Source organism: Temnothorax americanus, unplaced genomic scaffold, assembly GCF_048541705.1.
Source record: "Temnothorax americanus isolate GAGA-0224 unplaced genomic scaffold, ASM4854170v1 Scaffold93, whole genome shotgun sequence".
NCBI lineage: Eukaryota > Metazoa > Arthropoda > Insecta > Hymenoptera > Formicidae > Temnothorax > Temnothorax americanus.
Window position 1 is genome coordinate 178,526 of NW_027509816.1, and position 24,354 is coordinate 202,879.

The following is a 24,354-nucleotide window of genomic DNA, read 5'->3' on the forward strand; positions in this document are numbered from 1 at the left end:
CTGCCCTCGTCGTCGATAATTCTAGCGAGGAAAAGGCACCTTCAATGAAATTTCTCTACAACAATTTGGAACTCCGGGTATTCGAGAATCGCGCGATCTCCCGAAGTTATGCGGTTTTATCTAATCGCGTCTTGCAACTGATATATATAAGCTTGTGGGATAGCCCTTTTATTTATATAGCCCGTCTCAACAATTGTACGCAAGTGGAGATGATGTGGGCGTTCCATTGATATATATGGATGGTATTATACAACAAGAGCAACAATGCGCGTGTAGATTATTCTTTGTGATATTTTTTGTAAGATATTTATATTATTTATTTCTTTTTTATTTGTTTTTTCTTAAACACCAAACTTTTATTCTATATTATTCAAAAATACTTTTATTCTATTATATATATATATATATATAAATATATATATATATATATATATATATATATATATATATATATATATATATATATGTAGGTCCAGAGGTATGTTCCGGGACTGTTTACGTTTTTTGAAATGTACAGTCCTGGAATATAACGCATATATATATAATCAGATTCAAAAAACTGTCCCGAAAAATGCCGTAGGACATCAATTTTTTCCAGGACAGTCCTGGAAACTGCCAAATGTCCCGGAATATACCGATATCAAAAATAAAAGTCCCGGAACATACTTCCAGACATACATATATATATATATATATATATATATATATATATATATATATTGCGTTTCTTTTTGTGTCAAAATGAGAATAATAATAACAAATTATTGAGATTCTTTGTCGGTTAGCGTTTCGTTCGCGGATTTTCTATTGGGAATACGTGACTTAATTCTAATGTGAATATTTCTAAACAATGCTTTATTAAAATAACGAGCTTAAGGTATAGAGCCAGTAAACTTTTCTATCTTTATTTGTATATTATATAATATAATATGTATTTTATAATATATATAAATATACGATATACAATATGTAATTTAATTGATTTTATCACATATATTATATAACATTTTTTATCATAGTAGTAATAAAAATATATAAAAATGACGGAATCGTATAACTGCATTAATAACTATCATATTTACTATATACAAGTTCAGTGATATATGTATATACAAAATATGCTTAACGATGCAAGCTATTTATTTGAAGAACAATGAAAATGTGAAAAATGAATAAAATCGCCATTTAGAGATATATGTAGTTCTACGTTACTCGTGTGGAATGTAAAATACACTTTAGCTTTAGAAATTTGTTAAATTCACAGAGTAAAACTTTTTTATACACAATTAAGGAAGAACTTTTGCGCTTATCTTTATCCAAAAGGCATATAAAATATTATCAATCTTTATTTAATTAGTAAGTAAATCATCAAAAAGAACAATGAAAATTGAGATATAACGGATATAAAGTATACTCCACGCGAATAATTATGTTAAAAGAAACTACGCGAGTAATGTAGGATTAAGAAACCACATGCTATTATTACAATATAATGTATAAAATATAATATTTTATGTATATGGTTTTATAATAAAATATGTTGCCATATATTATACATTTTATCACAGTAATAATATAAATGTAAAAGAGAGACGGAATCGTATACTAACAATAATTGTACTAACAATTATCGTATCCTGCAAATTTAACGATAATATATAAAACACGATATTGGCTATTTATTCGAACAAGAACAAGATTCGTACAAATATAAAAGACAAATAGAATTGTTTCGTTTATGTGAAAAATGTATTTAAGAAATCGCGCGTTACATAATTGTTTCGTTTGTATGAAAAATGTATAATATTTAAGATACCGCGTATTATATAACGTATCGCTGCAATATAACGCATAAAATATAATATTATGTATATATAGTTTTATAATAAAATATTTACTGACATTTACTGAAAGCTCAGTGAATTTCATTGAAATGGTATTTTCATTAAAATAGTACAATAGGATGTCGATAATAAACTAGATAAACACAGAGGAGTACTAAAGTTTAACATTGATGCACTTGATTCTGAAAGGGCATACGTAAAAATTTCGAAGCTATCTATATTATTTATGTACAAAAATTAAAATTTATACAACATGCAATATGTATATATACGCTTTGAAAATTTGACATTTGCTCTTTTAAAACCGCACTACAGATATAAGTACTTATAATCTTGGAGTAATAAGTATTGAAAAGAGAGAAACGTTATTATTGCTCGTTTTATCTTATTTTTCATTAAGCAATCGCAAAAATAGAACAAAAAAAACAGTTATTTGATGTATATCTGTGGCTTGGTATAAAAAGGGAACGCATAAAAAACTAAGGATTTCAAACAACTAAATCTTTTCTTCGCGCTCGTAAATTCTATTTGCATCGCTCTAAGAAACGGTAATGCAACATATCAGTATCCGCATATTAATAACCGCGTTAATTAAACGGTGCTTGATATTGTATCGTTTTCACGCTGCTCTTTTTTTCCTCGCGTCCGATTTTACGCAATTCCGGTGTTACGGGAAAATGCACTACAACCTTGGCGTTTACGACGAAAATAAAAGTGATGAATACGGCCGATTTTTACATTGCGCTTGAAGAGACCTCGCTATTATTCATATCGTTTCGACTGCACCGTTTAAATATATTACTGTACATTTTAAGTATATCACGGATCAAACACAAGTACGATCATTCAAATCTACATACGCAATAAAGCTGTAATCTATCATCAAAGCTTGGATAATCAGGTTTATCTCGCTCTCTCTTTTCTATTTTTTTTTCTCACTCTATTATCACACAATCCCACAAACACGCATACACATGCATATATTTATATATATATATATAGAAAAAGTTCTCTGAATACCATACACCATTGATTTGCGAGGTATTGTTTGACTAAAGATTAGTGTGCGTTAACATGATATATTATTACCTGTGAAAAATTTACGGGCATTCCTTATAGGAATTCTTAAAAGTCCTTAAGAAAAGTCTCGCAAATGATAACATAAATAATTATAATCCGTAAATAATAATCCGAGAATAAATTGCCTCCTTAACCACGGCAGGCCTACTTGCGTTTCTTCCTTTGAATTAAATTTCTCTTGCGCATGCACGATGTTATAATCATTAAAAGTTCAACTCCATTAACGACTTGTGTGCCTCTTCGAAGAAATCGTATTTTGCACTTCATGAAAAGAAAGTCAGCGTTATTACAAGGATGATTGTTGACAAAGACGCAACGAAGGACGAGCCTGCAAAAACGTAAAAAATGCATTAAGAGCAAGAATTTGCAAGTAAGAGTGAATAAAATCGAAATGCATCTTCCATAAATAATTATTAATTTCCTCGTTTTAGATGAAATGCGTGTTAAATACATCGGTTTTTCACTTACCGGCGCTCACGCACTTGTTCTCGCTTAAGATGTAATTGTCGGCGCACGTGCATGTGTTAGAGTTACACGTCACAGACTTAATCGACGGATCGTTCTCGTAATCTTCGGCCTGGTAACACTCGTAATTGTTCGCGCACTCATCGCCGATCGCTGCAAAACAATGAAAACGATTAATTGTTATCTCTTATGACGTGGTGCGAAGAAAGAGATTTTTGGAATTGGATTTTTTGAAAACATGACGCGATGATTCTACGGGAGAACTATCGGTTGAAAACTCTCGAGTATACCTTTGTTGGAAAAACATCTCGTCAGCTCGTGTTCGTAATGAAAATTCTGCTCGCACTGGCACATATTGTCGACGCAAGTTGAAAACTCGAACGTTGCCGTGCACTGTATTGACTCCGTGCATTCGTCCCGGATCTTTTTGGCGGCCGCCAAACACTTCTTGCCGTCCATATTCAGTACCGTCTCAGCCGCGCATCCGCATGCCATGTTATCCGTGCAGATAGCACCCTCCACGTGCGAGCATTCCTGGTTTTTCGTGCATGGCTTATTGTACTCTGCAAACGTGATTACACTTAGAAAAAATCAAATAATACTGCTGCAATATGACATCCGCAAGTAGCTTTGCAAAGTCGTGAAAAAAAAGTTATGAGAAAATAGTACTGAAAATGATGAAAATATGGTCAAGATAAAAAATGTGCTGTAATTTAATATTTGTATATAACTGCAATAGTATAAAAATTATTAGTCGAATTACTTTGATACAGCTGGATGTTAAAGATTATTTTAGTAGTCGCATGAATTATTAAGTATAAGTAATGAAATAACTCACACAAGACAACTATAATATATAGCTACAGATTCCGTACGATGAGTTATATTCTTTCAATATTAAGAGAAACAAGATCATGATATACAAATCATTTCAGAAGAAAATGTCATTTAAGACATTCGTCACCCATATTGAAGGAGATATACCAGGTTCGAATCCTGGTTGAGATAATATTTTTCCGTTAAATTCTTGCAGTAATTTAAATAGAATGCTTATTAGCATCAAAGTTATATTGATATCGATTTAAGGGGGGGGAGAAGGGGAGATTTTATTACTCCAACGGAAACTGTGTTTTACTGTATGTTAAATCCGACAAATAATTAGCGCGCAGTTTATTAAGTTAAAAATATGTGTACTTGGAAATGCACAGAAATATTATTAAGCTACCAAGATCAAGCTCGGATCAAATAGTATTTTCTTATAAATTGATCTGTATTCTTTCAATTCAGATAAATACATATTTTAAATGAATTATTAATGCGATAATCGCATTATGACATATCTTTTGTATCAGTAATATGTTTTTTATTAATGCAAATATTTTACAGTACTATTTTTTATAGTCCATTCAACCATATTTACTACAATTAGTTAATTATTATTACTATATATATTGGTAATAATAATTAACATATATATATATATATATATATATATATATATATCTTAGTTTGTTTCTTAGTTCATTTTTCAGAACTTATTCATTTTTCTTACCGCAAAGTCGTATTATATAGTCAAAGTTCTATTTCTCCTGAATTTTCTAGTTGCTTGTACTTTTGCTTCTACTTTTTTTCTCTCTGTATACATACATAGTAAAAAATTTTGTGTACCACATGTCAATGAAAGTCCACTCTAAATTTTGTGTTAAAATAACTCATTCATCGTGTTACTTGTTGACATTTAGAAATGTTATATCGACATTTTTTACAATGTATGTTTACAATAATGTAAAAATAACTTGTAAAAAATGTTGATATAACATTTCTAAATGTCAACAAGTAACACGATGAATGAGTTATTTTAATACAAAATTTATATATATAGAGTGAACTTTCATTGACATTAAATTTTTTACTGTGTATGCTTAGGATGAGTTTGATTCGCGTTATTTTCAGCGGTAATTAATTTACCAAGTAATACCCGTATTTTGTTAGTAGAAATAAAATTGTTAGTTAAAAAAGTGTTTGAAAAGGATATTAGATTAGGGACAAAAAATTAGGAAGTTAAAAGTTTTATTGCGAATAATTCTTATCGGTTAAATTAATCCTTTCATTTATCCCGGTCATCCCGGAACAAAATAATTCAAGAACTTGATCGTCGATCAAAGACTTTTCTCAATAATGTCATATCGTGATCGACACGCGATGGAATCGATCAAATCATAAAGAAAACTTGAATTTTTAATCTTTCTTTACAAAAAATTATTCTGTGAGAAATAAACATTATTATAACACTTACCGCCTATTTTCCAGCATGCGTTGTCTACGTAATGATAACCAGATATACAAACGCATTTACTGTCCTCGCAAGTAGTGTTCGCCACAAACGCTAAACATTGATTTCCATCTGTACAAGAAGCCTCAATCGCGTTGATCTCTGTTTAAAGAAATCGTATAAGCGTTAAAATTAGTTACTAGAACTACTAGAAATAAACAATTACATACAATAATTAAATAATAAAAAAGTGCCAAATTATATTTAAATTAGAAAAATTTCAAGGATTACTCCCGCTTTGCACGACGACTAGACAATATTTATAAAAGAATTGTCGTGTCTCCCTACGCTTACTTTTGACGCAATGTTGTTTATTGCTCGACGGCACGTAGTCTTTTAAACAAACGCACTGGCGAATAGTAGTGTTGCATATTCCGCCCAGGAAGTTACAATCTTGGGCGTGTATGCACGTTCGATAAAGCAGCGGACCTAAAAAAAAAAGAATTATCTTACAGTCATTTTATTCGGAAGATTCGGCAAATAAGACAAGAACTCTAATATATTCGAGTCGCGTGGCTGATCACCTGAAATTTTATTCTCGTGCATAGATGCGTTGATACTAGAGCAATAAGCTTGAACTCCCGTGTCTACTTTTGGACACATGCATAACCCGTCTTTGCAAAAAGCGTCATTCGGAAGTGTCGACATGCTCCTACAATCTGACGTATTTCGGCATGGGATAAGGGTATCTGCAATTGAATCGGTCGTTTCAAAAAGCGTAAACGAAGAAACCTTCTAAGAGCGATAGATAAAGGCTGCATCAATGATGTTAATTATTCATTTTTTCATTTCATTGTCAGAAAAATTGTCACAAACCACGTAATGTGATAACGGAAATACACAATGAAATACATCATGGACCTCTTTGGCCGTAGTGTATTTCCAAATTTGCTTTATAACTTAAAACAAATAAATGTCTTCTTCAAATATTTTATTTGCAAAAACGCATAAACGTGTCCTTAGCAATGATCGATTCAATCAAAGACATTTTTAGAATGTTCAATTTACCTAAGATATACCAACCAATTTACAGACTTGCAAAAAGTAGAAGACTTTTAGCGAAAATAAATAACGCTGTTTATTTATATCCGAATAATCTGCGGCCTTTTATTGTCAAGTTTGAGATTGAGATTATGGGCGCGCAAATTAATGTTATAATCAGTAATCAATCATATGTAATTATGGTATGCGTGTGTCACGGTAAAATTTCTTCTAATATAAATTTATTGAAAAGTACGTTGGAAAGTCGTAAGCACTGTGTACATATGCGTATGACTCGGAAGATGCGGATGATTTATCTGGAGAATGTTTCACTTATACATATATGCAAAGTTAGGTATTAAAAGTGATAAGCAAATAAGCGGAAACGTATTTTTCACTTTGATAAGAAAATTCTGCATTATTATGATTCACACGGATAACGTGATACATGCATGAATTAATATATCATGACATAAACCGTAACCGTTGAGCAACATATTTGATCCAACTGTTATGATTGAGCAAATGTAATCATTACAGGTTGTTAGGAATTGTGTACAAGATATAAAGAATTCTTTGAGGACGATTCTTTCTTAGGTAAAAGAATCTATAATTATTATTAATTACGCTACCAAGTTTAATTAATAATTAAATTATTAGTAACATTAAAAATCATTCGGAGTAAATCTGAAATATTAGTAGCACATAGCAATTAGTTTTCAGTAAATGTATTCTTATAAATTATAAATTATTATCCTCATGTAACATGAATTAAATTAATTACAATTACATAATTCAGAATATATTTTTGCGCGAAAAAAGATATATTTGAGAATATATTTCTTCTCGCGCAAAAATATATTTCAAATTACATATTCGTAATTAATTTAATTTAAACTGGCGACATAGAGTTCGAGGACAAACGTGAGACAAATTCCGAGGGAACTCTTCTCGGAAGAAAAGGTCACCCGGGTATTTTGGACAACATGATGTTTATATGGCAGCGCAAATATTATCTCGTTCCCTGCGATCATGCTAAGCGTACATGCTTCAAAGTCGTGCCGCTAAGTTTCGAAGAGCGTGAAAATCCGCGACGAAAAATTCTCTACAATTACCGCGCCATGGGCTGTCCGAGATTAACAAAGCACAAGTCGATCGCGTTGATCGAACGAAAGGAATGGCACACTCACCGATCTTATCTCCGTTCGTAAGCACTATCGCCAGCGCGATCGTGCTCAGGACTACGCACGTCCTCATGCCGGCTGGACACATCTCTCCTCCTTCCGAAAATGATTCGATTTGCAATTTGCGGTTATTTCGCTCACCGAGCTCTCTCGATCTACCTTCGTGCGGATGACTAACGATCAGTCAGTAATGCAAAATCGGTCTGCAATCGGTTTGCGATCGAGCGTCGGCACTCCGTCTGCGACTGACGAACGCGGATTCAAAGAGCCGAGCCGAGCGCCGAGCGTGCCGCGAGTCCTCCTTCTCGTCCCGTTTACTATGTCTCTCACCCCGCGACCACTCGCTCGCAAATACATTTCTGTGTTCGTCCCTCTCTATGTCTCTGCCCCCTCCCACTACGACGGCGCTAATTTTCTCCAGGCTCTGGATGGATCGGAGGCACCGATAAATCCGATCGACATTTTCGCGCGTTATGCTAACGCTCGCAACGTTATACAACACGTTCGAATTTCGCAGAATTATTTTTTCAACTTTCTGTTACTATATACGATGAGCGAGTATCGAATACGTATCTCATTAATTGCCTTATCTTTAATTTAAGTTCTTCGTTCAACATATATGGCCTATCTTATACTTTACTTAATACACATATCTGATGAAATTGTACTAAAATTACTGCTTTTTACCTTACATTTAATTATAATGGTTAATTCAGTTATTGTTTGTTTTTTCTTCTCTCATGTATCGTATATTCTCATGCATAAATTATTTCACTGATATTTGTTAATAACTTTTTTAATTGCTAAGATATTATTATTTATTCTATGATTCTATGGTTCTTATAGATTTTTGTATACTCTTAAGATCTATTCACACATATCTGTACAGTTTAGTCGGTTCGAAGTCAGTGATATTCGAGATGGCTCAGCTTATGAACGATAAAATATTATATCAAGCGTAATTTTACCATAAAATTTTACCGTAAAATTACGCAATAAACATATAACATTCCATTTGCATCCAAATCCACGGACTCGACCCACAAAAAGTGATCCGTTTGGCACGGGCACGGAATGATTCACAGGCAAACTTATTGACCGTCGTAAAGCCCGTATCAGACTACGGATTGGGATTGAGATTGAATTGAAATTTAATCAATCAGAATAGAGAAAACTGATCTCAAGTTTAGTAAACTTTGTTCTGATTGGTAAAATTTCAATTCAATATCAATCCCAATCCGTAGTCTGATACGGGCATGACGCGTCCGTGAAGAAGCAAGAATATCGTATGCAATAAACACAATGTCACTGTACCGATACTGAACAGAGACTGAACGATCCGAATACGATACAGTGCCGGACGTGGGTGAACTTGTGAACCATCCAAAAACAAAGGAACGATATTTATCATCAGTCATTACTGATATTGACAGAAAATCACAGAAGAGCGGATATGGCATTACGGCACTGGTACGTCACAAATATGTATAAATAGACCTTTAAGTTTAAGTTACATATTCGCATATATGAATTATCATTGTTATTATTATTGTTATTTTAATTATATTGGAGATCTAGGCTTGTACATTACATTATCGCTGATGCCTTTATCTCTTAAGGTACAGTTTATCATACTTTTGCTTCCATGTACAATATTTTATATTACTCGAACTTTAATAAAATTATATTATTGTTGTTTATGTTAAATCATGCAATTAGAAACAAAATAAAGATTTTTAAAAGGAGCCAGAAGCATTTACTTTTGTATAGGAAGACAAAGAAACGTGCCTTTTGTGTTTCAAAGTATTCGCGATATTATAATCACTGTTTAGTAACAAAATTCTAACGTCTCTGTATACTTTATTGTTGATATCTTTGCCTAGCGCATTTTCCATTTCCAACACAATTTCTTTTTTTACAGAAGCAAAGGCTTTGTAATAACTTTATTTATACCTTACGAAGTTCGCGCTTCTTATTTCTATTATATAAACCGTTTTTATTTACACTACATTCTTCCGTTTCTTATAATCGCAATTTAAGGACGTTCTCTCGTTCTTATACTAGAGAAAATCGATTTTCTTAGGATTTTCTTGAAACTGTAAATATACGTTAATTTAGATGTGTTTTATGCGTGGTATAAATTTCAATACCTCTTCCGGTATAAAAAATAAAGATACTGAGTCTCAAAGTTTCAAAAAAAATTTAAAATTTAATTTTTTTTAATTTTGGCATTTTTTCCTTATAGAACTCGACGAGAGGAGCAACTTTGGTCCTCTTGGCCAACCTCGTATCTCTTACCGTTTGGCCTGGAAAATATTTTCATTAGTAAAAGTTGAAACTTTGAGGCTCAGTATCTTGATTTTTTATACCGGAAGAGGTACTGAAATTTATACCACGCATAAAGCACACCTAAATTAACGTACATTCACAGTTTTAAGAAAATTCTAAGAAAATCGATTTTCTCTAGTATAAAGACGAGAGAACGTCCTTAAATTCGTTTTCACTTTTTTATTTCTTTTATTACAATACATTCGCTTACTGCGTTGCTTACTTCTATGCGTTTATTAATTTATTTACTTTTTATCGTTCCCACAGAGTTTTTATCTTCCCTCAATCAATTTCAATTCTTATAACATAAAAGCCAGATGAAACTGAATCTAAACGAAACTATAAGCTTCCGACGTTTCGCGACTGTTTTACATTGTTTTACATTCGCTGATACTTTACTATAATATAGTATATATTCATTATAGATATTGACACGTGTAGATGTTATGTGAACTGTTTATAGAGATTTCCGACATATTAAGTAAAATATTCATGCAAGTATTTGCTTTCTTCATTTCCTCGTAATTTCCGATGCACGTCGCATTCAACTGGCAATGAAATAAATGCGACTTGCGGCGCGAATCGCCACCGACGAATTAGACGAGATGTGACGAGTATATCGTGCGAGAGTGTAAGGGCGGGTGTAAAGCCACGTTTCACATGGTAACCATTTTATAATGATAATGAATCCGATGAGGTTGAATTAGCAGAATAACTGCTATCACGGCACGAACTGTCATTGAATGAATAGCTTGGCCACACACAATCGCCCTAACACATAATTAAACGAAGTATGTTGATCATATTACAATATTACATCATTGGTACCGTTTTAGCGATTTCTTCGCTTAATCGAGCATCATCTCCGATTTAATTGTGACGAAGAAAAAACGCCCCGCTTGAAATGTGCAAATTGCAGTATATTAATGTCACTTGTTTGATCCTATTGCTTTCTCGCGATCTTTGTTACGATTTTGTCGTATAAAATTATAAATGATACTTATCCAATAAGTACACGGGGAACCTCCCACTACTGTGTCTCACAGCTCTGTCGCCCGTCTACAGATTGCGAATTCGCAAATCGATGACACGGCATGTTTTCTGTTTTTATTTTACACAATACAATGTCAGAGAAATGACAACGTCAGGCGGCGTATCAACTTCTTTCATAAGCCGCAATTTGTCGCGGTTCGTTGCTTAAACTATATTTTCTCTTTCCGCCGCGAGTAACCGGCATAAATCATCAGTCAAAAAATGAGAGAATTAAGCGTTATCGCGCGTTCTTCGTTTTAAATCAAAGTAAATCGACGCCTCTACCATTCTCTTAGTGTCCGACGACAGGCGCATTTTTGCTCGATATAAATGAAGCCTCTGATTCATTCCGAACGGAATATCGCTGGATACGCCTAGAGATAACGTTTATCTGACCAGAGCGTACGAATATACGTCCCCTAGCGGAAGGTGCGTCATGAGCCCGCTATCTGGCAGTCGCCTGGATGTGCCTCACGTTTGCACCTGAGCACAGATCTCGATTCCAATGACGGCTCTCGTCTGCATCTCCTTCATTCTCTGCTCGCTCGCCGGCTACGCTTCCTCTCAGCAGGATTGTGAGTGTACCCGAATTACGCGAATTATCGCATAATTACCGCGTAATTCCCGACATTAGGTTCGACGCAAGTCGGTTATTGTGTTGTGTTACGTCACACGCGGCAAAAGTGAGCTTTAAGTATAATAGTTATATTCTCTTCTTTTCAACCATCTTTCAGATGTTCTAAAAAATGAGAATGCCCCTTAGATATTCTCAGACTCAGGGAAGTTTTAGATCAATATTTTTTTAAGATATTTTTTATACATTTGAGATAAGTTCCAATTTCTCAAACAATCCTCGAATTTCAACATTAGAAAACGTTATACCTAGTCTTTTAAATATTTTTAGATATTTCTTATACAATTTTTATATTTTTGTAATGTATTAAATTTAATCTTATATCTTAAATTGTTACGTTATTTAATTAGAATCGATCGTTATTGAGGCATCTAATGCTGATAGCAGATCACATTAGAAATTAAATTAATTTCCAGATGGCAATTCATCGCTATTTAATTTGTAATTGTCTTCCCGACGATTAATCGACTATCAGTCATAATTAAAGCATTTTTGATGATTTTAGCGGAGCGCACTGCCGGGTTTGTTGGCGAGAAATGCGAGAGGGACATCGATTGCATCGAGAATGCATTTTGTCGGTGGCAAGATGTCTGTCTATGCGATCCGTTTTACTCGCCGAGCCTCGATAAATCAAAATGCATCGCCAGTAAGTTCGCTATCGATTATTTCCCAAGCGAAAGATAATCGGGATCGCAATATTATACGCGGATACGAGTTGACCTAATACTGAGAAGTGTAATGTTGGCCAAGTCAACAAATACGAAGAGTTGCCGACATATATAATTCGCATACATATATATATATATAATTTATTATAGATATTTATTATAGATATTTATAATTTTTAAATTTTCCATCGTTCGGTTACGTTAGGCAAGCCGCGTTACAAATTCATGCTATTGTACATTTATATCAACTTGTTACATTTTCCTTGCCTTTACAAGACATAAAAGAATAAGATAAAATTATTTTCGGAGAATAAAATTCCTTGCGTGCGTTTTGTACAGCTGTTGGCCTGAGTTGCTTGGACAACGTACCGTGTCAAAGCATAGCGAACGGGGAATGCAAGCAGAACACCTGCGCCTGCAAAGATGACTTCTTCCTGGACAGCAATAATTCTTCAAATTGCATTAGCAGTAAGTAAAAATTGCGATTCTCGTCGTGTTGAAATACAGAGAAAAGTCGCGGAAGGTATCGGAGAACAAGCCCCGCCTGCGTCCTCTGCAAGTGGTTGAAAAAAAGAAATGTTGCAGGACCTGCTAAAATTGGCGACCGCTGCCAAGCGAACACCGACGTGTGCCAGGAAAGTTTCAATTATGCGTTATGCATCAACGAGAGGTGTCAGTGTATCACGGGATATCATTTCGTAAACGAGACCAGGGTCTGCGTGCAGAGTCGAGGTATGTAAGCACTAGGCATTCGCATTTTTCTTTTTTCACGAAGAAAAAGGAAGACAATCGATTTAAACAGCAAAAAATTAATGGATAAGCGAAGCTTTCGAAAGCTATACCGATCAATTAGAATTTTAATCAATTTTTGCGATTAGTTTGTAGCTTCATCGAATTTTTATTTTCTGCTTTGTAGAGTCGATCAATTTGGTTTCTGAGAGAATTGTGTTTTCAACGTTACTTTATTGTTTTACAGCTCTGTACTATACTTGCTCGCACGACTACGAGTGCTTTGAAAACAGTAAGTATGCGGACACAATGGAGTGTAAGAATCAACAGTGCGTGTGTAAGGAAGGAGAGCGATGCAAAGGTTAATTTGGTTTAATTGCGCCGTCACAAACTAATTCGGTCCAACTCTCAAACGAGTCGCTTGAGTTTTTACCTCTTTCTTTCGCAGGCTCGCTGATGACGTCCGCCGGAATACTCGTGGCAATCGCGCTCTTCCTACAACGAGCCGCTCGCTAGTAAATTAATGCATGAGAAATCCATTAGTTCGATCGATTTTGCAATGATTGAAACAATTTTGATGCGCATTGAGACAACTCAGCGTAAGTCGTAATTTTCACACTTTCAATTTTAATAATCTATTTGTGTATCATTTTTATATTGTATTTGTACTTTTAATAAATGACTTTAAATACAAAAATTCTGTGGTTGCTATCAAAATAAGAACGCGTTATGTAAGAAGAAATATTTATCCTTTTTGTTTACTTGCCACAATACACAGATCAATTTTTTCTGTTTTTCCATAATCCTACATTTTGAAAATACGCATTTAATAAATTTATCTATTCTTAATAATCGTGAAAAACTCAAATGTGATTAGAAATCAAACATGTACTTATAACGATAGGTCACAGAGCCGCAACAAGGTGTTCGCGTTAAATTATTTTTAATAGATATTTTCCAACCACATAATAACTGCGCGCCGACTTTAATTGTCAGACTTGCAACACAGCTGTGATTGGAGTAAAATCCCCCTCCCCCTAATTAAATCATTTCGATTTAATTTTGATGCTAAGCATCTAAATAACTAAAGAAATTATTGCAAAAAATATTTATCTATTCCATTTTTTATCTATTTATCAATAATATTTTTAATTAAGTATAGAAAGAGAAAGAAAATGCAAATAACGATAAAAAGAAAAAGACAAATTTGGAGATATATTCTTTGTAGTTATATTTAGGTACGAAGTTATACTAATTGTAAGTGAATTAAGCATGACATGGGACACCATTTTTTATAGGGGCGCTTATTAATACGTATATGTTGTGTACAATAAGATTAAGATATTTTTTATCGATTAATTCCGAAATGCACAAAAGTCGCGAATCACTGGAGCATTATAGATTGTTGCAGTGATATGTTGCAATTATATGATTTGCAACTCTTTTTATGCATTCCGAAATTCTTCGAAAGAAAATATCTCAATTTCAGTAACACCGAGTGTATGCATGTACAATGACGTGTCTTGCAATTTTCGGTCTTCGGATTTAATAATCTTCTTTTCTCTTTTTTTTGGTTGAGCTATTTTTTTTCATTGAACGATTGTCCGTAAAATTCGCGTAGAGATATACGCGACGATAAATAATCAAATAATCAAATATAACTTTTTGATTCTTTTGACTAATTTTCCAATTTAAAAGTTTAATTTTTTTATAGTTTAAAAAATATTTTAAATAAATAAGTAGCAATTATTGTTTTAAAAATTGCTTTCGAAGTATCTTCTAAATTAATCTATTTTTTGTAATTAATATTAAGATTGGCTAAGAAAGTTTCGTGAACTGTTAAAATGACTGAAAGCGGGATTCTGCATGCCAATTTAAATACTCTTTTGCAATTAAACAACTTAAATTGATATCTTTCTTAGAATAACAATAAGTAAACAATTTACAATTAAAACAAAATACACTATTAAATTATTCAGAATATATTAACCATTTTTTCTTCATATATGTATAGGATACTGACACAGAATATAACCATACCTAGTATCGACACGGAACGTTTTTAGTGGAATTAAATTCCGTATATACATTTAGGAATGTGACGGCCTGTATGTGTGACAAAGAGAAAGTCAAAGGTGCCGACGCTCCACTATGGCCGCGTCCAGCAGACACAACTGAGTTCGTCTTATCAACACTCTACGTTGATTGGTTGGTTCTAAAAGTAAGAACCAATCATGTTCGACTGCTACTGAGCGGCTTGGTTTGCTGAACGCGCCCTATGTCGCTACTGGGTATGGTTATACTGTGTGTGGTACTGATTTAAATATTGCTCCGAATAACTTACAATTAGTGCCGACTCTGGTTACATTATATTGCACTTTCTATATTTAAGATGAAACAGTCCTGAGAGAGAGAGAGAGAGAGAGAGAGATGAAAACATTTCTCATTTTTTATTTCCAGAAATTTCTTAAAAATTACTCATATTTTACGTTTATGAAAAATTCTGAAAAAATATGTCAAATTTCTCAGATACTTTCAGAAATAATTGGATGAGGATTTTCGGAATACTTATTTTAGTATCTGTAAAAAATTCTAATAAATTGCGTGGATTTTCTCATATTTATTCAGATTTGTACAAAGATATATTTACGGGAAAAATATGAAATATATTATATGTATGTATATATTTTATTATTTTAGCAGTTTTTTTGAAAAACGTTCCAATTAGTATAAAAAATCTGAGAAAATCTTAAAATTCTAATAAGAAAGTCTAAAAATTATTTTCATGAAAATTCTGATGATTAATAATATGAAAAATTCTGAGACATTTTTCCGCGAGGGAGGTAAATAATTAAACGTTAAAGGAAAATAAAAATAAAAAATAAAAAGTACAAAAAGTTTAATTGTAAGAAACAAACTGCATGATTTAAATATATGCATTCTTTGGAAAAAGGACGAATTAAAGAAACAAGGCGCAATAAAGAATGAAGAATACGTATTCCAGGAATACGCAACTGGCGGCCCGCAATGCCCAAGCTTGACCTGCAAAAAAATGAAATTAAAATAAACTAATATAATTAAATTGTGATGTGATATGGGATCTGGGATCCCGAGGTTCGAGTACGCATACACTTCTTCTCGTCAACTGTTCTTGTTGCAAAGTTACCAGAATTTCTATCTCGGCGATATACTTAATAAAAAAAAAACTTGTTGAAAAAAAAACAAAAAAAAATAAAAAAGAAAAATTAAAAAAGATTCGACTTTATTTTACCTCTACGTGGTGATCCATGTGATAATGCAAATTTAGCTGCTGCAGGCCACGAGATAAACGTACTTCTTTCACATTTGGTCCGCCAAAAAATCTAATTGCGTTTCCCTGACGTATTCCATTGAAGAATACGAATTAAAATTACATGCGCAAATATCAAAAATGCTTTTAACTGCGCGTGCGCTTTAATCAGCTGATACATAACCCAACTTTGTCAATCAGAATATCAGAAAATTACGCAGACTAGATTTATACGATACGAGTTACGGATATTAATATAAATCACAATTTCTAATTCTGACGCGCTTGACATTTGGGAACAGGTAAGTTCCATTAACATTTCATTAATGATTCCGTAATTCCATAAGTACAGCGTTGTTTGCACCGAATAAAAAAACTTATCGAAAAAGTTAGGTTACGTTCCATGTGAATTGGATTAAAATGTATGTATGATTTCTCTTTACATCTTATTTATTATAATTAAAAAAAAATTGTATGACGGGGACAGTTTTTCGGGTAATATATACATCTATGTATTATATAATATTGTTTATTACATTATATATACATTTCTATTATATATTTATTATACATAAAATAGAATGTGTAATAGATATGTATGTACCTTGGCAGCTTGATACATATTATGTTTCATCATCAGTACACAAGATTTTTACCCTGATATTAATAACGACAGACCAATTCTGAACAAGATCCAAATTTAAATAATCCGAATAAACAAAAAAAATATATGTATATATATTGGGAAAAAAAAAATATATATATATATTTAAGAATATATTTTAAATATATATTTAAAAATATATATATATTTATGTATAATTATTCTTTTGATATGTATTTTCTTTCCAGAATCCATGTCTTGGATTGCAAACTCTGTCCGTGCTGTCGTGAGCGCATGGACCCCACAGGTGACGCCGATACGGTTTCGCTATCATGCGGACAAGATAGCGAAAGGCCCCTTAATACGGCGACATGGATACGAGGATCCTATAGATATGACAGGCCTTTTACCACGTACAGATAATACTAAACGACTTCCGATGCCGATCTATCGTCCAGCGGACGCTTGGTCCGAGAAAAAGGCACTGTTCGGCCAGAACGACTACATCGACATATTGGGCTCGGATAATCTACATCCCACGAGAATTCTCTACAACGTGCCCTCATGGTTGAGAGGTGTCAGCGGCAATGAATACCAGGTCTTACTGAGAAAGAGAAAAATGTGGGCGAAGGGTATATTTCCAATCGCGAGACCTACTAAATGGAGAGATCTGAACAAGAGAATAAGTTATCTCTATAAGTACTTGAACCGTAAAACTAAGCAAAAATAAATCAAATTAGGTTTACGTTCTGATATAAACACGCGTAATTAAATTCCAATTTAATTCTCAAGTGCAATCGCTGTGTTTTCTTTATTCTTACTCAATTAGTTTCTAAATATTCTACCAAGTTCTTACGACGTCCGTTTTAGGTGATGCAATTACTGCATACATTAGTTAACGATTTACTGCTTATAATAACAATTATAAAAAATATAAAATAGTGAATTTGTTTATTGACAAATAATTATCCATCGGATATACGATTATTTCACAACATTGAAGAACGTAAATACTTTTCTCGCTGAAACGTGGATTTTCATTTCGTAGAAAGAGGGATACACGTGTCATGGCCACGTATCGTATATGTACATAGTCACAATTGGTATGTTAACGTCTAACGGTTCAATATACGTGGTCTGTTTAAAAAGTAATAAGACTAAATTTTTTTTCTCAATAATTAGTAACACTAAAAATGAGACTGCAGTAGATCGAGAGCTACATTCATACTCTACTTTCAGATAAAATTTCAATTTGATAACATTAACATATGTGATTCTATAATCATTTGTATTAGCTGTATGTTTGGGTGACGCATCACGAAAATGGTACACAAGAAAATCAAGCAGCGTTATGCGACTAAATTCTATGTCAAACTCCAGGACAATGCGATAGAAACATTTAAGAAGTTGAAACATACTTACAAAGATCAAGTTCTTTCCCGGGCGCAATGCATTTTTATAAGATGGTGAAATTGTGAAGATGAATCCCGTTCTGTACCACCAATGACAAACAATTTAGTGATTCAATTTAATTTAATTGATCACCAATCATTCTCACTGTCAACTTTTTAAATATTTCTGTCATGTTATCCTGAAATTTGACAAAGAATTTGCTTGTGTCAAACTTCGCATAATGCTGCTCGATTTTCTTGTGTTCCATTTTCGTGACGTGTCACCCAAACATACAGTTATCAAATGATTGTAGAATCACACGTGTTAATGCTATCAAATTGAAATTTTAACTAAAGATAGAGTATGAATGTAACTCTCGATCTACTGCAGTTTCGTTTTTACAGTGTTATCAGTTATTGACAAAAAAATTCAGTCTCATTACTTTTTAAACAGACCACGTATATTGTGAAATGGTCGCGAAACAGAACGCGTCCGAAGTAGTCTTCCTGATTAACTATTGTCAACAAATTGAGTATTGTCCATTCTCTTAAAAAAATAGTCACGATTAACCAATATTATCACGATCGTAAGCTTTGACAATAGCTGATTAAGAAAACTTTGAATGCACTTATTATGCGTTTTGTGGCATTTTGACAGTGATGTCTTGAAAACTCGTATTCAGCACATATCTCTTTTTTTGTAAGTTATATATTATAAATTCCTTGCTAGAAGTTCGTCCTGGTAATTAATTACACGATATATTCACACTGTGCCACTGCAGATACTTTATATATATATATATATATATATATATATATATATATATACTATCTTAAAAGCCTTGTAGAGGCACACTTTTATACAGAAACTAGTATCTGCACACATATCTGATCACTTGAAAGTATTCCTTCCTTTTAAGTGTGTACATAAATTAATGGCAGTTACTCAAACTCGCAAAATCTTGGTTGGAGGAACGGTTATTATCGAACTAACAATGTAAGGAAAAAAAAACGAAAATAAGAGTTCATAAATGATTCTGCAAGAAGGACAACAGGGTCGTTTCGTAATGTTTGCTGGCATCCAGGCTTCTCAGACTATGCCTCTCGTTAGGATAAACTTGCAGCTGATACGGTTTACCGATCTTCACAAGAGCATTGATCAACTGGCTAGTGTGGTAGAAATGTACATTTTCGTCTATGAGACCGTGAATGATCAGTAAACGGTTCTCTTCGTCGGGAAACTTGTTTACATATGTCAGCACCGATCCAGCCATATAACCGTGAAGATTGTTCTGTGGCAGATCCATGTAACGCTCGGTATATCCGGTATCGTAAAAGTTCCACGAGGTAACCGGAGCACCAGCAATGGCCAGCTACGAATCGCAACGAGGATATTTTTTAAACTTAAAAAAAAATGTACTGCGCGGCAAGCATTAATTCGTGCGCACCTTGAATACGTCGGGATACTGTATCAAACCCATTAGACTTAAGTATCCACCGTAAGACCAGCCATGAAGAGCCACTCGATTTAGATCAATGTATCCAGTAGTCTCTGTCAGCCATTTCAATACTTCAACTTGGTCGTTCAGCTCTACCGTTCCCATCCTACGTCGCAAATGACTCTCAAATATTAGACCTCTATGCTGCGATCCGCGAGAGTCTATTAAAACTACGCAATAGCCTTGAGCAGCCAACATGTGCATTCGTAAATGTCTTAAACCCTGCAGAGGATTAAACAATAAGTTTTTTCTTTACTTTACGTGACATATGCGTCCATACATTTTTGAAGTACACCTACTTTAAATGTGTTTGATACAAGTTGTACTTCGGGTCCTCCATAAACATTCAATATCGTGGGATACTTGATCCCAGGTTGAAAATTATGAGGCTTAAATATCATCGAATAGACCGTATCCCCCGACTTGATTTTATGCGTGAAAATCTCCGGCGCAAAGAGTTCGGATTCGGGCACGGACGGTTCTAAGAGATAGCCTACAGGCGTGAGCGATATGCTCTCCACTGTCCAATCGGTTTGTGATATTTTAAATACCTGCAAAATTGACGTAATAAAACTTCCTGATCGTGTAAAATGAAATATTATTAGACATGTCCCATCAGGAACGTACTTGACAAGTAGGCAACGTTTTAATGGAACTATAAACAGTGACCAACATTGTACACTCTTTGTTAAAGTATATACTGTTGTAACTGTAGCCAGGCCGCGTCAGTAGCCGTATTTCTAGCGGCCGTCGCAGCGAAACCGCGTAAACGTGTTGTTCCAGTGGCCCTTCCCGTAACCCGCAGAAGTAGACGATAGAATTGACTTCATCGATCCATATTTTCTTCCCTAACACCTCCCAATCGCCCTGGGTCAGAGCTACCTTGGAAGTGATACGTGGTCGAAGAAATATACTATCCATTCTATCCAAAGGTTCTTCCACTCCGTTACTCAAACCTATGTTGAAAATGTGTGTAAAAAAAATAGCGGCAAGTAACGAAATATTGAAATGATTATAGTGATTTTATCATAAACCTGCTATACTGGACGTTATAAGATACAAATGTCGGAACTCGGATTCCTCGCTTCCCCAGATAAATTTGACTTCGTTCGCGTCGTCGGACTTTAAGAAGTACAATAGATCGTTGACGTTGATCCAAATCGGGCTCTGGTCCGAGTATATCACTTGAACGTTCGGTGACGTGGGGGTGAAATGGTTTTCCGTATTGTACGTGTTCGGTGGTGGTTCGCAAAAGTTGTCTATCGACAACAGGACCAACTCGAGTTTCTGCTGCTTTCTATCCAGCAGTTGCACCCAGATGCTACATTTTAACAAAGCAACATTATCGACTCCTATTAATACAAGCTCTCGCGTGTATCGTTTAATTGCGCCTCGAACTTACTATTGAGCATCCGGAGTCCATCCGACTCTCACCATGTATTCCATCCATGGGAACATGATGTGAAGTGGATACTGCAGCTCTAGTATTTCTATATCGACGATATGCAACGACTCTGTCAGACGAAATTGCACCATTTTCAAGTTACTCCTAGCGTTCGGCATACCAGCTCTAGGAAATCTAAATTCGTCCACCTCATCGGAATTCGACGAGGGGAAGCAATATATCTTGACATCGCTCTCGTCCACCTCTTCGTATACTATCCTGTAGATTCCGTCAAACATGGACTTTGGTTGCCACCAGTAACCGACATACCTGTGGTAGATAAAACTAATGTTTTAATTTTCGCGCTTTTAGTATACGAGGATTTAACAATAAATAGATCAACCTTGTGAATTCCTCCTGCATGACGTAGGAAGGAGTTCCGGCGGTGAGCGGATCGTCCACGAGACTTCTGCCTCCTTTCCTAGCATGAGTCAATCGAACCGAGGAGCCTGTGATACTGTGAGACAGGTATAGATCCCCTGAACATGTATGGGCAATCAAAGCATTGTTCCAGGGACAGATCTGAGGACACAGCTTTGCCCCAGTCGTCGACATTCTGATTTCTGATGGAAAGAGGGGTCCAGGCTGATGGAAAAACACATATATCAAACACTTTCTTTCACCAACCCACAATAATATTCTGATATTACCATAAATCCAGTATCTACACATTGATAAAGACTGCTGGCAGCTGGAAAAACTAATTTTCCACTCTCCGCATGGATTTCGTAACTGGTTATACCCCACGTAGCGAGTCTTTTCCTTTCCCACAACAGTTGTTCCTCCTTCGACAGTCTGTTCGCACTCGATACGCTAAAATTATCGCATGACAGACCTAGGTACTCTTGGATAATACAATGGAGCGCATCAAACGCCTCGGTTTATGGTGGAGTTTACCTTTGAAAATTCGCCTCTATGACGGGTTGCCAGTGCAGTCGGTAGCCGTTGGCGTGATCCGCGTGCGCGATATCTACGTACAAAAGAGTGGTCTCCCAGCCGTTACTCGGCGTGCTTAAGAAATAGATTCTAGTCCTGCAAAAGGGAAGTGTCAATGAATCGTTAATCTCAACATGACGCGACAAGCGATCCCGAAGGTACGTCGCGCGTTTTTCTCACCGGCCGTCCGGAAGCGAGCGGAAAGTTATAGAGCCCGGCACGGATCCGGCCGACACCCCGGACAGCTTCCTCCTGAGATCGCTAACGACGGCGCGGAGCTCGGACCAGGACTTCCGCGGCACCGTGCTGTCGGGAACGGCCTGCTCCCCCGTCGTCTCGTTGCCCCGGTTGCCCGTGGTATCCATATTCTCCATACGTCGCCGGCGGCCTTTCCGCGAAGTCATTCGTCCCCCAGCGAGCACCTCCGCGGCCGTCTCGACGCGGTCATATCGACGCGGAGTAGGCGTACGACGGGCACGAGGGTACGCGGGGGCGACAAGTACCGCGGAGCGATTTCCGCGACGACGACCCACGGATGACACACACGACGTACTGCGCGCGCGACCACGCACGCAGCGGACCAGCGGACGCAGACGTGAGACGTGAGGAGTGAGCGAGCGAGTGAGTGGGAGAGACAAAGAGATATGCTTTATTTTTAGGTTATGCACCGTCCGCGCCACCACGGACGCGACGGAGGCTCCTGGCTCACTTATAAACTCACTTTCACCAGTTTCACCTTCTCCCCGGCCCTGGCCCTGGCCTCGCTCGGCAGGGACGGCAGGCTCGGCTTCTCGGCGGTCTCTCCCTCCTCCCGACGTCGCGCGACATTAATTTCCCAAAATCGCGCGCACTCACACCACCGCAACCACGACACCGCCACCCCGTCACCGCCACCGCCAGCAGACACCGCCAGACCACCACCATGGACTGACCAGGACCAGATCAGCCTGACGGCCTGACCAGCAGCAGCACCACCACCACCACCACAGTCGCCGCTGCCGCGATCGCGATTCCGCCGCGGCTCCACGTGCCGAGAGTTCGCCGCGAGTGCCAGAGATTACGACCGAAAGAGAACCATCAGTCGAACGCTCGCACGTGACAGCGGCTCTCTTTCGTCGTTATCGTCGGCGGTTATCCGACGACCGATGGCATATGCCCGCACATGCCCGCGAATGTCCGCGATGCGCGATGCGCGATGCGGTAACTGGCGCGAGAAAGCGAAGCCACGTGAAAGAGAAGAGGTACGGTTATTCACATGCGTGTTCGCGGTTCGCGCACACCGCACACGTGTGTGCACCGTACGTCAAACGTTAGCCGCGTCGCGTCGCCGCGATGCATTGTGCCCCCCGTCCCTAGCCCGTCGTCACGCGGGACGAGGAACTCCCGCCCCGCCTCCGTGATCGTCGTCTCGAAAGGATTACGTTCGAATTTAATTACGGCCAGATTGTCCAACACATTTTTATTGTCGGTGTCTCACGTTCCTGCGAACTGGCGACCGAAAGCTGCGCACCCTTCAGTTAATTAATCGTATATTAATCTGCATTGGTTTGTCATTAGGGTTTCCGAATTCGACGGATAATCCGTATGGATTTGAGGTCACACTTATAATTGTATGTATATCGAAGCGCATTGGATTACATATGCGCTCGATTGCGTGTGTCAGCGTATCTTCGAATAAACTCTTTTATGTTTGACAATAATAAAATGTTTACGTAAAATTTGGAGATATCGGCGAATCGGCGTTGTCTTTGCGCTATATTACGTTGTAAGTCCCGCAGATTTTGCAAACGCGGATTAAGTATAATTTATACTTTCATGTATAACGCCTGAAGATTTCACTTAACTTTGGATTGTGAAAAGAAAAATAACGTCGTTAAGAGAGTGTCTTTTTAAACCAAAATTTAATAAATTCCA

At 36.1% G+C, this 24,354-nt stretch overlaps 4 protein-coding genes across 6 annotated transcripts; 2 read left to right on the forward strand and 2 right to left on the reverse strand.

The window, feature by feature from the left end:
* Positions 1–1,727: 1,727 nt before the first annotated feature.
* On the reverse strand, positions 1,728–8,251 carry LOC143908365 (uncharacterized). 2 transcript variants are annotated; one of them, XM_077425999.1, is made up of 7 exons: positions 7,893–8,239; positions 6,246–6,410; positions 6,016–6,150; positions 5,686–5,823; positions 3,680–3,952; positions 3,393–3,542; positions 1,728–3,252 (listed from the first exon to the last, which is right to left on the reverse strand). In XM_077425999.1, the coding sequence occupies exons 1-7, from the start codon at positions 7,972–7,974 to the stop codon at positions 3,188–3,190; spliced, it is 1,008 nt and encodes a 335-aa protein (XP_077282125.1). In that variant the 5' UTR covers positions 7,975–8,239; the 3' UTR covers positions 1,728–3,187. The 2 variants fall into 2 exon arrangements, with proteins under 2 accessions (XP_077282125.1, XP_077282126.1); XM_077426000.1 differs by lacking the exon at positions 6,246–6,410 and having other exon boundaries at positions 7,893–8,251.
* A 3,231-nt stretch (positions 8,252–11,482) lies between these two features.
* On the forward strand, positions 11,483–13,968 carry LOC143908367 (uncharacterized). Its single transcript, XM_077426001.1, has 6 exons — positions 11,483–11,821; positions 12,386–12,526; positions 12,888–13,016; positions 13,134–13,280; positions 13,525–13,638; positions 13,726–13,968. The coding sequence occupies exons 1-6, from the start codon at positions 11,752–11,754 to the stop codon at positions 13,791–13,793; spliced, it is 669 nt and encodes a 222-aa protein (XP_077282127.1). The 5' UTR covers positions 11,483–11,751; the 3' UTR covers positions 13,794–13,968.
* Positions 13,969–16,202: 2,234 nt separating this feature from the next.
* Mrpl51 (mitochondrial ribosomal protein L51) lies at positions 16,203–18,135 on the forward strand. The gene is made up of 2 exons (XM_077426069.1): positions 16,203–16,868; positions 17,419–18,135. Exon 2 carries the CDS (start codon positions 17,424–17,426, stop codon positions 17,898–17,900), a length of 477 nt encoding a protein of 158 aa, XP_077282195.1. The 5' UTR covers positions 16,203–16,868; positions 17,419–17,423; the 3' UTR covers positions 17,901–18,135.
* LOC143908398 (dipeptidyl peptidase 9) lies at positions 18,105–23,515 on the reverse strand. Of its 2 annotated transcripts, none has more exons than XM_077426060.1 (11): positions 23,162–23,515; positions 22,621–22,992; positions 22,402–22,536; positions 22,155–22,317; positions 21,848–22,089; positions 21,463–21,774; positions 21,095–21,381; positions 20,688–21,016; positions 20,360–20,611; positions 20,010–20,282; positions 18,105–19,934 (listed from the first exon to the last, which is right to left on the reverse strand). In XM_077426060.1, the coding sequence occupies exons 2-11, from the start codon at positions 22,842–22,844 to the stop codon at positions 19,587–19,589; spliced, it is 2,565 nt and encodes an 854-aa protein (XP_077282186.1). In that variant the 5' UTR covers positions 22,845–22,992; positions 23,162–23,515; the 3' UTR covers positions 18,105–19,586. The 2 variants fall into 2 exon arrangements, with proteins under 2 accessions (XP_077282186.1, XP_077282185.1); XM_077426059.1 differs by having other exon boundaries at positions 22,621–23,087.
* Positions 23,516–24,354: the final 839 nt, after the last annotated feature.